Source organism: Fukomys damarensis, unplaced genomic scaffold, assembly GCF_012274545.1.
Source record: "Fukomys damarensis isolate Sample0158 unplaced genomic scaffold, DMR_v1.0_HiC HiC_scaffold_11, whole genome shotgun sequence".
In the NCBI taxonomy this organism is placed as follows: domain Eukaryota; kingdom Metazoa; phylum Chordata; class Mammalia; order Rodentia; family Bathyergidae; genus Fukomys; species Fukomys damarensis.
In genome coordinates this window covers 36859146-36873444 of record NW_022900923.1, presented here as the reverse complement: position 1 = coordinate 36873444, position 14299 = coordinate 36859146, and the positions used below count along the sequence as shown (strand labels likewise).

The 14299-nt window shown below is 36.5% G+C and overlaps 1 protein-coding gene across 1 annotated transcript in view; it reads left to right on the top strand.

Annotated features, from left to right (window-relative positions):
* Window positions 1-14299, top strand: part of Aspm (assembly factor for spindle microtubules) — a 54391-nt gene that overhangs the window by 5597 nt on the left and 34495 nt on the right. The window contains exons 3-8 of the mRNA XM_010635414.1: window positions 2343-2486; window positions 2647-4069; window positions 9684-9788; window positions 10352-10498; window positions 11920-12165; window positions 13078-13145. Of these exons, the coding sequence (XP_010633716.1) occupies window positions 2343-2486; window positions 2647-4069; window positions 9684-9788; window positions 10352-10498; window positions 11920-12165; window positions 13078-13145 (2133 nt within the window). The remainder of the gene's footprint in view (window positions 1-2342; window positions 2487-2646; window positions 4070-9683; window positions 9789-10351; window positions 10499-11919; window positions 12166-13077; window positions 13146-14299) is intronic.

Sequence of the window (14299 nt, the reverse complement as noted above, 5' to 3'; positions counted from 1 at the left end):
TCGACTCCCACTCGCGCGGCCCCCGGGGGTGAGGCTGGACTGGGCGCTCTCCTAGCATCAGAAATTCAGAATTAACAACGTGACACCCCCGACTTTTATATGGACAGACGTTCGTAATAGACTGGAGGTGTTGCCAAATACTTGTGCACTTTTAAACTCGTAGATGACGCTTTGACGTTTTATTTTTAAAGATTGTCAGGAGAACATGGATTGATGTTTTTTAAAACTATCGCCTCTTATCAGTCATCCTAATATACATTTTAGACTACTTTCTTTTTTTCCTGGTGAAATATTGAATTTTGTTTCTGCTAAAATCTGCAGGAAAAGAACCCCTCCAAAGAACTTTATCAGTGTTCCAGTGTGTATCTGTGGTGTGTTTTACATTTTAATCTTTCCCCCTTTGCAGTCAGTACAGGTTTTTTCATGGAGTTTGTTGGTACATTTTAGGTATACAGTATGCTGGCATTCATCATTGGGATCTTGTCCCTTTGCATGATTATCTTGGTGGTTCTTTTCTTCCCATTCCCCTGCCCTCCCTGCAGCCACTCCAGCCTTCCCTATTTACAAAGACTTTGTTTCCGTTTTTTTCCTTTACTCATATTTTTTCCTTTCCCTTTTTTCATTTTCCCTACTCGTTCCACTTCCACTTCCCCTTTCCCCTTGAATCCTTTTTCCTGTTTCACAGTATCTATTATACATTTTGATCCTCATTTTACGTTTTCAGTTTCTCACACGAGAGAAACTATTCTACAGCAATGTATGTGCTCCCATGTTTAGAGCGGCACAGTTTGTAATAACTACATTTTGGAAACAGCCCAAATGCCCATCAATGGCGATTCGATAAAGGGGTGTGTGTGTGTGTGTGTGTGTGTGTGTGTGTGTGTGTGTGTGTCTTAATAAACTAGAGAACTAGTCAGCCATAAAGAATGATAAAGTAGAGACACCTATAGCTAGTGAATCACATTGAAGCCATACTATGTCAGATAGTTTTAATGGTGCATCAAGTTTAATTTTATAAACACTGTTTTAAGAACTTCCCTATATCTTAGAGCCAAAGCAGTGTTCCCATTCCCATCGCAGTAAAAAAAAAAAAAAAAAAAAAAAAAAAAGATGATTTTGTTCTTATTTTGACTACTTTGGGGTTTACATCAAGTAGAATTTCCAAAAGTGTGCAGTTTGCAAACCCTTAACTGAGGAAACAGCACTTTATGAGGGCTTTAGAGACTGGAGCCCATTGAGCTATGTGTCACCAGTGGTTTCTTCACACTTAGAAGCTGCTGAGCTGCCTTGTTTTATGAATTACTAATTGCTTGCTTTGCTTTATATGGAAAGACAGATTTCTATCTACAAAGTGCTTTTGCTTGTTCCTTTTTGTTATGATGTACAAGTAAAGTTCATTGTTAATGTTTTTAATCTAAATTCTGTTTTATAGAGTAAAAATTTCACTGTTCTTATTATTTCAAACTGCTGATGATGATACATAGTTTCCTCCTTTCAAGTAAAAACTTGTCTTTTCCCGGAGGAAGGACCAAGTTTGTTTTGTCATCTCAGGGTTTTGCATTTAGCAAAGTTTACCTGCCAGAGTCTGAACTCTGGAGTCAGACTGCCTAGCTTCTAATTACACACTAACTTCATGACTTTGGCCATGCTTCTGGACGTTGGTGACTTTCTCTGTAAAATGTACATAAGCAGTACCTGTTTCCTAGGAATGTGAGTATTAAATGAGTTATGTGAGATACCTGCACTTGCCTGGAACATAGTAGTTTTTTAACAAAGAATAGTATTATGATGTGGACTGTTGGGTCTGTGCAGAAGAGGGATTTAGCTCATGTTTATGTTTTTGTTTGTTTGTTTTACAGAAAGTCTTTCTTTCTTTTATTTTTTTCTTACTGGGAATTGAACTCAGCACCTTGCGCTTACCAGGCAGGCACAGTGCCACTGAGCTAGATCCGTGACCCTCTACATAAAGTCTTTATAAAGTGGGATCATTATATTTGGAATAGAAGTACCATACATAATAAAGAAACAGACATATGCAATTAAAACGTTTTAAATGAATCAATTAAAATGCTTGGGAGACTGTTCCATAGCTTTCATATAAATAGATTTTATTATAATTTTATTTTATTATTAGTTCTCTTATTTCTGATGCTTTTTTGTTTATGATGAAATGAGCAAATAGGGTAAGTAAAATTTATGTGACCTATTAAATGCTATTAAGGATATGAAGTGTTATAACAATTATTAGTCCTTTATTATATTCTAAGTTATATGTAACATATTTTGGTTATTATATAATTACTACTTTCATAATCATTTAAAGTGTATTCTTTTGATGATAGCCTACAGAAAAAGTTGTCATCTCTGTTAACTGGACACCATTGAAAGAAGGCCGAGTAAGAGAGATTGTGACATTTCTTGTAAATAATGTTGTGAAACATCAGGCTATATTATTAGGAAATTCAGAGGAGCAGAAAAAGAAAAAGGTAATTGTTTTATCATACTATGATTTACTCTAAGAAAATGTTGAAATGTATTTAAAACTCATTTTGATGACAGGCTTGAAATAGCATATATAATATTGCTTATTTAAGAGTAATACTCAGTAGCTTTAAACTCACTGGTGTATTTTGTTTATTTTTATAGAAGAGTCTCTGGGCTACCATTAATAAGAAGACAGTTTCAGCCTCATCGACTCGTAACAAGAAGATTTCAAATACTCAAAATATTAATAAAACATTTAGTGTTTCCCAAAAAGTTGACAGAGTTAGGAGTCCATTACAAGCCTGTGAAAATTTGGCTGTGAGCGAAGGCTGTGCTCCAACAGAAAACAGTTCTTTAACCCTTGAAGAAAATAAAATACCCATATCACCTATTAGCCCTGTCTTCAAAGAACACCATGTTGAAACTTGCTTGCCATTTTCTGTACGTCGTTCTACTACCTACTCATCGCTTCATGTATCTGAAAATGGGGAGCAAATACAAGTAGAAGGAGCCATCATTTCAAAAGATTATAATTTTGATGAGAAAGTCATTTCAGAAATTTCCTTTCATTCCATAAATACTAGTAGTGAAAGTGAAGTAAATACTAATCTCATTCTTACCCCAAACTGTTCTTCACCTTTAAATGTTATACAGACCCAAGGAAATGTTCTGAATCCTGATTCTTTTGTAAGTAACACCCATGCAGCTAATGATGATGTAGGGTTAATGACATGTCTATTATCAGATACACTTAAAAAAGATAATTTGAAGTCTCTTCATTTGGAATCCAAAACTGTACATGAAATTTATCAAACAATTTTAAGTCCAGATTCTTTTGTAAATGGTAATTATGGATTAAAGCAGGATCTAGAGTCAGAGTCAATTAATCCCATCTTATCTCCAAATCAGTTTGTAAAAGATAACATGCCACATATAAGTATAGCTCAGGAAACATGTAAAGATTCGCCATCCCAGTTTCCAGAGTTTCATCAAGATCGGAGAAAAAGTGAAGTTTTTCCATATGAACGTTCCAAAACCTCCAAAGTTATTCCTAAAGAACTAAACCCTGCAGCAGTGAAGTCAGATTTCTCCAGTTTTACAAAACAAAGCCATCCTACATTTTCTGCAGTTGAACAACCTAAGAGACGTCCAATACTTTCTGCCACTGTTACTAAAAGGAAGCCAACCTGTGCTGGAGAAAAACGAACTGAGATTAATAAATTGAAAGCAAAAAGATGTCTCAACAGGACAATAGGTGAATGTGAAAAAGTAATAGATAACCAAAAAGAAAAAGAAGCTTTTCATTCTTATCTTCCAATTATAGATCCAATATTAACTACACCTCAGACTTACAAAAAGGAAACAACTCCTTCAACATCTTTAATTGCTTGTAAAAGAAAGAGTGACAGAAACATGGAAGATGGAAATGTGAAGGTTGCAGAACATACAGAAGTACATAAAGTCAAAAGAATCCATTTTTCTCCCTCAGAATCTAACTCGTCAACTATCAAAGCAAAAAAGATGACAACACCCCTGTCAAAATGTACTAATAGCAGGGAGAAATTAATCTTGAAGAAGAGAACTGGTGAGTCTTGTTTATAAAATCTTGAGTAAAAGTATAACATCTCTAGTGACTAGAGTAGTGAAACATCCTTTATAAGGGGCACGTTTGTTTGAATTTAGAAAATCTGTTTATTTTGACATAAATCTATCTATAAGCTCTTAGTAATTTATGCTTTTCATTTATCATCTTGTGTAGTGGAAGGAGGGGCAAACGTTATGTGGAGCTAAATTCTGAAATAGTTGTGATACTTTAAGCTTTCCATATTTTCATTAATTTTGATTTCTAAAACTGCATTCAGATAGCTCAATTACTGATTTTTTCTGGTACACTTCTTAAATTTGCCACCCCCAAAAAGTACTTCACTAGCTTCATCTTCGTCTGAGCCTTGCTTGGATGGCCCAGTGAAATGCCTGGCACCCATATGCCAACCAAAGAATTGCCTTTGCCTGCCCTATGCTCCTGGTGACATTTTTTCACTGTCAGCTTCTGCCCAGCTACTAGTTAAGAATGAAGGTAGATACCTAGAATCCTGCATTACTTTGAAAAAACATTTTGACTTCCCCGATATTAAATCTGTATCTGTCTTGCCATCCCTGATCTCTTGCTTGGTTCTCTTCTCTCTCTACTGGCTGTTCCCTCTCAGTTTTCTTTGGGGGAAATCATGAACTACACAAAGGCTTAGTTATTGACTTAGTTATATTTTTCATATTTTTACTCATTCTCTGAATGACCTTGTCCTGTGTTCTGGCTTAGAATACTATCTGTACGTATACACCACACACCCAAATACAATTCTTTAGAATTGACCTTGAATTGGTAGACTGATATATCCAACATATTATATTCCTACTTGATTCTCTAGTGATCCTCTTTAATAAATCCACACCCTTGTTCACTATCCCATAACATCCTATTTTCATCTCCAATATCAGTATGTAAATGATACTTTGATACTACTTAGGCTAGAAGCCTTGGAATTGTCCTTAATTGTGGTTTCTCTATACATTTAAATATGTCTGATTCCAAACTTAGTCCACTAACAAATCTTTTTTTTTTTTCCATATAATATACCATGATTTACCGGGGATTTAGCTCAGTGGTGCTGCCACCTGCCTCACGCACAAGGTCCCGAGTTTGATCCCTGGTACCAAAAAAACATAAATAAATAAAATAATTTTTTAAAAACCTTGGTTTGCGAGCATAATTTGTTCTAGAAACATGCTTGTAATCCAACACACTTGTATATCAAAGCAAATTTCCCCATAAGAAATAATGGAAACTGATTATTTCATTTCACAACCCAAAAATATATAAAAATGATTACAATACTAGAATATCATAAAAATAATAAAATACAAAATGTAAAGAAAAATAAACAAATTAACCTGCACTTAGCTTTGAAAACCTCTATGGCTGGTATAAGGGAGATGAGAGAGGAGGGTTACTGCGCAGGATGACTTCCACTATCACTAACGGAATCATTGCTATCTCTTGGCTCAGTGGAATCTTTTTCTGACAGTGCAGCTTTAACAAGGAGCTTATTCAGTCATACTTGCTTTTGTCTCCTTTTGAGGACTTTAGAGAAATGTGGCATTGTGTTGTCATAAACAGGTTCATAGCTCACACTGCTATAGCTTTATTCAGGTAGTGCTTTTCTATAAAAATTTGCACTGTTTCCCATATTTTACACATCTTTTTGCCTATTTCTTCTCTGCAGATGACATCTCCATAAACTCTTGCTGTTGGGAAACAGTCACCCACAATCCAGCAGTGAGACAGAGAGGTGGGAGGGGAGAGGGAGAAGAGCCATTGGCTCTGTTGTGATCATGTGACATTCGGCATCTCATACTATCCATATTGGAAGATATAGCTTGTTTGTCAAGTTTAAATTTATTAGAAATATTTGCTCACATTGCAGAACACTCAGAACAAGTTACAATCCGAGGTTTTACCGTATTTTTCAGAATCTTAGCAATTCTCAACACTTTCATGGACACCACCTGAGTTCCTCTGTGTCATTACAGCATGTTCAAACAGATCTTGCTTTCGCTCTTAGCTTTTCTCTACTCTGTTTTCTGTATAGCTACTTTTGAAATACTGGAGCCTTGGACTCTTCACTCCATACCACTTGATGACTTCCTGCGGCGCTGAAAGCCATAATTCCTACAATGGTTTATAAGCCTCTGTAAAGCTGTACAGCTACCTGTGTACCTTCCAACGTCACTCTTACTTTTCTCTCTCCCTTGCTCTGCTTTTACCCACTTGGCTTCCTTGTGATCCTTAAGACCTCAGTCATGCTCTGGCCATGGAGTATTGGGAACTTCTTATTTCCTGTAGCTAGGATGACTTATGTCTTAGTTGCTTTTTCATTGCTGAGACACAATGCCTGACACCCAAAGTTAAAGGAGAAAAGGTTTATTTTAGCTCAGTTTTTAGTCCATTCTCACTGGCTCCATGGCAGAGGAGAAAAGGTTCATGAGGTGGCAGGCACAAAGCAGGGAAGCAGCAAGCATGCCTTCCATCTTTCTTATTCCATCCATGCTTAGGGTGGGGCCCCCATCATAGCCAGAACAAGTCTTTGGACTGATCCAATTATCGCACCCTTAATCCACATTCACATACCCTAAAGCCAACTACTTTCAAAAATCCCCACCTATGAGTGCATGTGGCTTTTGGGGGGACATCTAGACAACAATGTCCTTGTCTGGTTCAGAAACAGTAATTTGCATACCAAGTGTTAGGTTGTTAGGTACTTAAAACTATAGTTTAAACTCAGATTTACCTAGCTACAGAGTAAATTTTCTTTCCAACCTATTTTGCTACACTTTGGGAATTTAAGTAAGAGAAAAGCTAAATGAAAGATTTTTTTTTTTTTTTTGAGACAGGATCTCACTATGTAGTTGAGACTGACCTGGAACTCACTGTGGAGCCCAGGCTGGTCTCAGACTCTCAGTGATCCTCCTGCCTCAGCCTCCCAAGTGCTGGGATTACAGGCGTGCACCACCATGGCTGGCTAATGAAAGATTTTTATTTTGGGGAAATAACCACAGATTTCAGTAATGGTTTCCACTGGTGTCAAAGTTCTGCTGTTCCAGTACAATCAGAGGAACTAATGGTGTCCAACATGTGTTACTTACTACTCCTCTCTGCTCAGTGGCTCTATGGTGTTAGACTATTTACAAGATCCTTATTCTATCATTGAAGTGATCTGTGTTTAGCCATTTGTCGTTATTCTTCAACATTCTAACCACACTAGTCTTCTTGCCCTGCAATCATTAATTCAACATTGACATCTGCTGTGCTCTATTAATTCATTTATTTCATGTACTGTAATCAGCTTTTGCTACTTCTGTTCCCTGATGAATTTCCCTCTAATTACATCCCCTTAGCAAATATGAATGCAGCTTATATTAACTCTATTTCTTTACTGCTTCTATACATATATCACAAATACTTTGATTGTAAGTAACATCTATTTCGATCTACAAGGTATACAGTAAGAGATGACTAGAATGAAGGAACTAGTGATTCAGTTAATAAGTAACCATTGCGGTTTTGACACTCAAATCTACTGCTTGTTTGAGGCACCCACTATGTGAGCCTCTGATTTACACAGAATTAAACACATTGATATGAGTGCCTATTATGTGCTCTAGACTTTGTGGTCCCAGGGAGAAAAGATATAATTCCTAGGCTCAGGTTGCTCTGGTGCTGTGCTTAAGCTATGCCCAGGGTATTATGCAAGCACGGAGGGGAGGCTTTGTGTGCATGGCAAGGAGGTGTGAGAAGGTGCCAGAGAAGAATTCATTATTCCTAATGAATAAAATGGTTCCAGGCAGAGGGAGTGACTTTTGAAGACTGTCTCAGACATTTGTGTTGTAAATGTTCAAATAAAAGCATAAACTTATAAATACTAAGTTGTGATTTGGTCATGTTCCTTATTTTCATAATAGATATAGATATGAGATTCCTCTAACACAAGGGTAAGCAACCTTTTTCTCTGAAAGTTCAGATAATAAACAGTGTAGGCCGTACCGCTGACACAGCTACTCAACTCCGTTATCGACTGTGTATGAATCTGAGTGGCTGTGTTCTGCAGATTTTCATTTATAGGTCCTCAAATTTGAATTTCATACAATTTTTGTCATCAGCTTGTTTTTCTTTTCTTTTTGTAGTACTAGGGATTGAATCCAGGACTCACACATGATATACATCCCAGCCCTTTTATGTTTAATTTTGAGACAAGACTTTGCTAAGTTATCCACATTGGCCTAGAAACTGTCATCTTGCCTCAACTTCCCAAATCGCTGGGATTACAGTCATGTAGCCATCACTCCCAAAGTTTTTATATTTCTGGTGTTTTTCCTACAATTTACAAATGTAAAAACTGTTTGATTGTGGACCATGCAAAACTAGTGTGCTGGATTTCACAGCCTGTAGTTTGCTGACCTTTGCTCTAATTAGCTCTTGTTTATGTTTAATAGTAGTATATGTTGTTGTGAAATATATGTGTCATACACACACACACACACACACACACCACACACCCTGAGAATCTTATTTTCTTTCTCTGTCACTTTCCTAGTTAGTTGATCTTAAAGCTTATCGATTCCATTATTAAAATAATTTTCTTTTCTTCCCTCCCCCCACCCTTTCTTTCTTTCTTTCTGTACCAGGGATCAAACTCAGGCTCTTGTACTTATGAGGCAGGCAGCTTCACCACTGATCTAAAATCCCCAGCCCTAAACTAATTTTCTAATTTCACTGTATTGATTTTTAGTTTTTCTCACATCTAACTTTGATTGCTGTAATGATTCCCTTATAATTTTGTCTTTACTCTTGACATTGTACTGTCCATACTGTGTTCTAAAATACAAATGAATTTTATAAACTGGGTTAAAATTCTTTATTGGTATAGTAGGTGCCTCAAAGTGACTCACAGTGCAAACTCAGGAACTATATTGCCCACCCTTATATCCTTGCTACTTACTAGCTTGTGTCACCTTGCCACAAGTGGCTTAATTACTCTGAGCCCCGGTATCCTAGTTATATAAATTGTTCATAATTATAGCGCTCATCTCATAGATTTGTTTTGATAATTGTATGAGTAAAAGTCTATTAAGCCTTTGATAGCACCTGCTATAATTAATCAAATGTTAGCTACCACTATGATTATATTCTTGAATTCTTTGCTACCTTTTCCAACCTCTTCTGCCATTTCTCACTTGTATATCCAGGCCATGTTCCTTATCCTTAATTTCCATTTAATGAGTTAGCTCAAGTGTACTCCCATCTAGATGGGCTTTCCTACCTCTTTTAAATTTCTTCCGTACTAGACAGAGCTACCCTGGGGCTGTGCCTTTTCCCTGTACCTTCTGCAGAGTCTGGAATAGATGCACACAATAAGCTGTGCTCGACTACAGCTTCTGCAGAAAAAAAAATTAATTACTGTGTGTGGACTCTAACTTCCAGGGGTTGGTCTTATTGATCACTAAGTTCGGAGCATAGTAGTTTCAGTATTTGCCAAATGAATCTGATTGTGAAGAACCTAAACTTTAATGTTTAATTCAGTTACCTATTTTGGAAATTTAGTTTATTTTTAGAGATATTAATTCTGCTTTCTAATTTATTTTAGGTACTTTAGGATTTAAAACTCCTACTTATAAAACAACAAAAAGGACAAAATCCATTGTTGCTGTGGCACAGTCTAATTTGACCTTCATAAAGCCATTAAAAACAGGTATGTGTTCATTATATTTCAATTGTCTGGGAAAGTGACATGGAATCAAACACTGCATTTCTAATGGAAATGAATTGATTTTTTTTTTTTTTTTGGTTTTTTGAGACAGGGTCTCACCATGTAGTTGAGACTGACCTGGAACTCACTATGTAGCCCAGGCTGGTCTTGAACTCACAGAGATCCTCCTGCCTCAGCCTCCCGAGTGCTGGGATTACAGGCGTGCGCAACTATGCCCGGCATGAATTGATTTTTTTATTTGCATAAAAATCATGAAGGATTGTTAAATTGTATTCAATTTAAATTAAAATATTCTATCTGGCTTCACTGAGATTGACTTACAGCGGCTTGGAATATTTAAATAGCGAGGAAATACTGCTTTACTTTTTGCCTTTTACTTTGTTTGTGTCTAATACCCAGAATGCTTGCTTTCTAGCAAGTAGTAGAAAACAAATATTGTTCAGTGTTTTAAAGATGCTTTTGTTAGGCTCGAAAAGGCTGTTGATATACATTATATAAGAATTCAATGGAAATTTTCTTGCATAGTAACCTAATTGGATTCCTAGGTATTCCTAGACACCCGATGCCATTTGCGGCAAAAAACATGTTTTACGATGAACGCTGGAAAGAGAAGCAGGAGCAGGGTTTCACTTGGTGGCTAAATTTTATACTAACTCCTGATGACTTCACTGTAAAAACAAGTATTTCTGAAGGTAAGCATGAAATTAATGTTTCAATTTATAACGTTCCGATCAAAATTTTGATATTTGTCATTATTTTATTATATCCTATAATGTTGTAGTTAATGGCATGTAATTTTTCCTCACATAGATTTTCTGTACTAAAGGATACTTTTCACATTCTGTAAATTTACTATCTACTTTCTGCTTTCCATTCTGTCTTAGCCAGTGCAGTCAGTCCTTGTGGCCAGGCCTTTTTGGGCAAATCAAATCCAGTGTTAAATACTTTGTTAAGAGGTTCGTAAGAAGGCTGCGAGATTATGGAGAATCTGAAAATCAATTCATATGAGGAATTCTTAAAACATTTCATTGTTTATTGTGGATGAGAATTGGGTGTGGGACAAGGTAGAAACAAGGTGCCTTTTACACATTTAAAAGCTTTCGTCTGAAGGATAATGAAACCTTTTGCGCAGCTCTTTCACAGAAGCTGTAGACATCAATTTCAGCTCAAAATATGGACAAGTGTGAATATTTAAATTGTCATATTGTCAGGTAGGCTGTTGTCAAATAGTGATTTCTGCATTTTTGCAGTGTCCAACTATGTTTTTGTTTGTTTGTTTTTTTGAGACAGAGTCTCGCTGTGAGTTTGGGCTGGCCTTGACCTCACTATGTAGCCCTGGTTGGCCTCCAACTGTGCCGTGATCCTCCTGCCTCAGCCTCCCGCAAGTGCTGGGATTACAGGCATGCACCGCCACACCCAACCCTTGTTGCAGGGTTAAGACAGTGGTTCATATTTCTCAGAGAATTGTGTAGGATTCTTAATGAAGGGAATCTCTGGATCACATGATGTTAGATGATGTCCGAGATCCTTTTTTTTTTTTCTTTCAAAAGGAAATAGGGCCCGAATTTTTGTTCATTTAAGAAATGTGTTAATAAAAGTTCAAGTTACATTTCAAAATTCAACTTATATTTTAAAAGCTCATATTCCTCAGGTAATTTACGAAGAGGATGGAGACAGAAACCAGTTAGACAACTGTTTTCTCATTCTCAGAGATGCTGGGATTTGAGCCTGTGGTGAGAAGTAGCCAGACTTGGGCTGTATTCTGCAGGCAGAGCTGATGTGCTGCAGTGATCATTAGCCGGATGTACTCAGTGAACGGTGACACTGACATTTTGAGACTTAAAAATGAGATGAGAAAGCTTGGAGGGAGTAGGGAATAGATTCCATGTGGACCTTTTGGTTTTTGAAAAGCTTTGTGTCAGTGCATGTTTGTAATGCCCAGTGCTCACATTCCTGGGGAGACGGACCTGTATGTGACAGTCTCAGTTCTCTTTCAGCTTCTTTCCCTCCCTCCTGCCTCTCTCAAAAAAAAAAATGTGTTTTACTGCTGGACTTAAGAATATACAGAGATATTGTTTAACCAGAAACATTTGTCCTTTTTTCTTTAATCCAGTAAATGCTGCAGCTGTTCTCTTGGGAGTGGAGAATCAACATAAAATAAGTGTTCCTAGAGCACCTACAAAGGATGAAATGTCTCTCAGAGCTTACACTGCTCGGTGCCGGCTGAATAAGTTACGCCGCACAGCGTGCCATTTATTTACTTCTGAAAAAATGGTTAGAGCTATTAAAAAGCTTGAAATTGAAATCGAAGCTAAGCGGTTAATTGTACGAAAAGATAGACACCTTTGGAAAGATGTTGGTAAGGATATTACAGAAATAATGGGATGAATTCTTCAGAAACATTTCAGGGGTTTCTTGTCTCCCTCGCTCCCTCCCTTCTTTCCTCACTACTGAATTTTGAATCCAGAGAGCACCGAGCTATAGCCCACCATTTAAACATTTTTATTTTGAGGCAGGGTCTAAATTGTTCGTTGTGACCTCAAACTCGGAGCAGTCCTGGATCAGCTTCCCTAGTAAATTCTAGAGATTTTTATGTTGCTTCCCCACCCACCCTGCTTTATTGAGTTATAATTGACAGATAAAAATTGTATATATTTAAGGTGTACAAGATTTTGATGTATACTTGTCTTGTGAAATGACCACATGGAGCTAATTAACTTATCTGTCACCTCACACGTTTACCTGTGTGCATGCATACTCAGTACATTTTTTATCTATTCCCCTGTTGAAGGACACTTGAGATTGATGCCATAGCTTGGATACTGTGAATAATATTGGAACGAACATGAAAATGCAGTTATCTCTTTCAGACACTGACTGTGTTTTCTTTATGTATATATTTGAGTGTGTATTTCAAACATAGTTTATAGCTTTGCTGACCAAGCTCTCATAAGTATGATGGTGTTTAAGAATAGAAATATTTATTTAAACTTAGTTCTTAAATGTGATTTCTTTTTTCCATTAATATTATCTGCATTAGGTTCTGTTTTTGTGGGGTGCTTTTTGTTTTGTTTTGTTTTGTTTTTAAGATTTGGTCTTGAACTTGCTGTATATCACATGCTGGCCTCAAACTAGTGATCTTACTGCTTTGGCCACCTGAGTGGTGGAATTATAGAAATGTGCCGTAATCCCCAGTTTTCCCTGAGGTTTCATTTATTGTCTCTATTTAATTAGAGTTCCAAATTTAACTTTCTTTTGACCCGCATTTCAGGAGAACGCCAGAAAGTATTGAACTGGTTGTTGTCATACAATCCTTTGTGGCTTCGAATCGGCCTAGAGGTAAATCTGTTTCAGTTTTTCAAAATGATTTACAGTATTCTTTTTAAAGATACACTTTTAATAGAATGGATTCCTTAATTCTTTCATTTATAAAAGGTATGGTCAGTTGGTTAACTTGAGTCATCTCTCAGTATAAAATGAAGATCATTCAATGAATGCCTATTCGGTAACTGGACCATGCTATTATATATTACCGCTATATTGCCGCAGGATAATATACCAGTATAGACATTTTAGTAGTCTTAATTTAGTGCTGAATGTAATGACAACACTGGTATGCTCATTTTTGAACATTTACAAAAAAAAAGACTAGGGCATTTTAAACATTTTTAATTTAAAAGGCTGGAAATCAGTGAGGTTTGTACTATTATTTTCACTTCAGCAGGAAAAGCTTAGCTGTGTGATAACTTCCCAAAGGACAATAACTGATCGGGCTTTGAATGTACACCAGTCTGATTGCAAAGCAAAACTTTCTAACCATTTTGGTAGAGTCCTAGTCATAAAAATGTCATCTAGATTTGGGTTATCAACTAGTTGGTGGAATAGTATTTAAAAATTTAGAACTAAATTAGTAAAGCTAGTTGTTTGCTGTTAAAAGTATGCTTTTATAAAATTGTGTCCTCTGCAGTTCGTTTTCTTTCAATCTTTTACTAATAAGCTTTATTTATTTTATTTATTTATATATATATTTTTAGTTTTTTCATAATGTAGTTTATTCCATATGTTAAAATAAAAAGTCTTTGGTGCTGAAAGGGATTTTTGAAATAATGTACCTTCTTTCTACCATTAACTTGGGGATCAGAGAGAATAAATAATAAGTTTACTGTGATTGTATCATTGCTAAATTTTATTTCAACTCTTTACCCTTCATTAGTCCGCAGAGCACATATTAGCTGGCTCTGCTTTGCGTGTCAAATGAAATCTCAGATGAGGGGGAGGCCCCTTGGGTTTGGGACATTTTGAAGTAAAGGAAAAACCAAGATAATTAGGTCGAAACTTGCAGTGCATTTTATAACTTTTGCTTGGATGTACTTTTCGTTACCTGCACCCATATTCTATTGGACAAAGCATATTATCTAGCTGAGCCAAAACTAGGCAGGGATATATTAACCACCTTCAAAAGACACGATCAGTCAGTGGTCGTGATAGGGTTA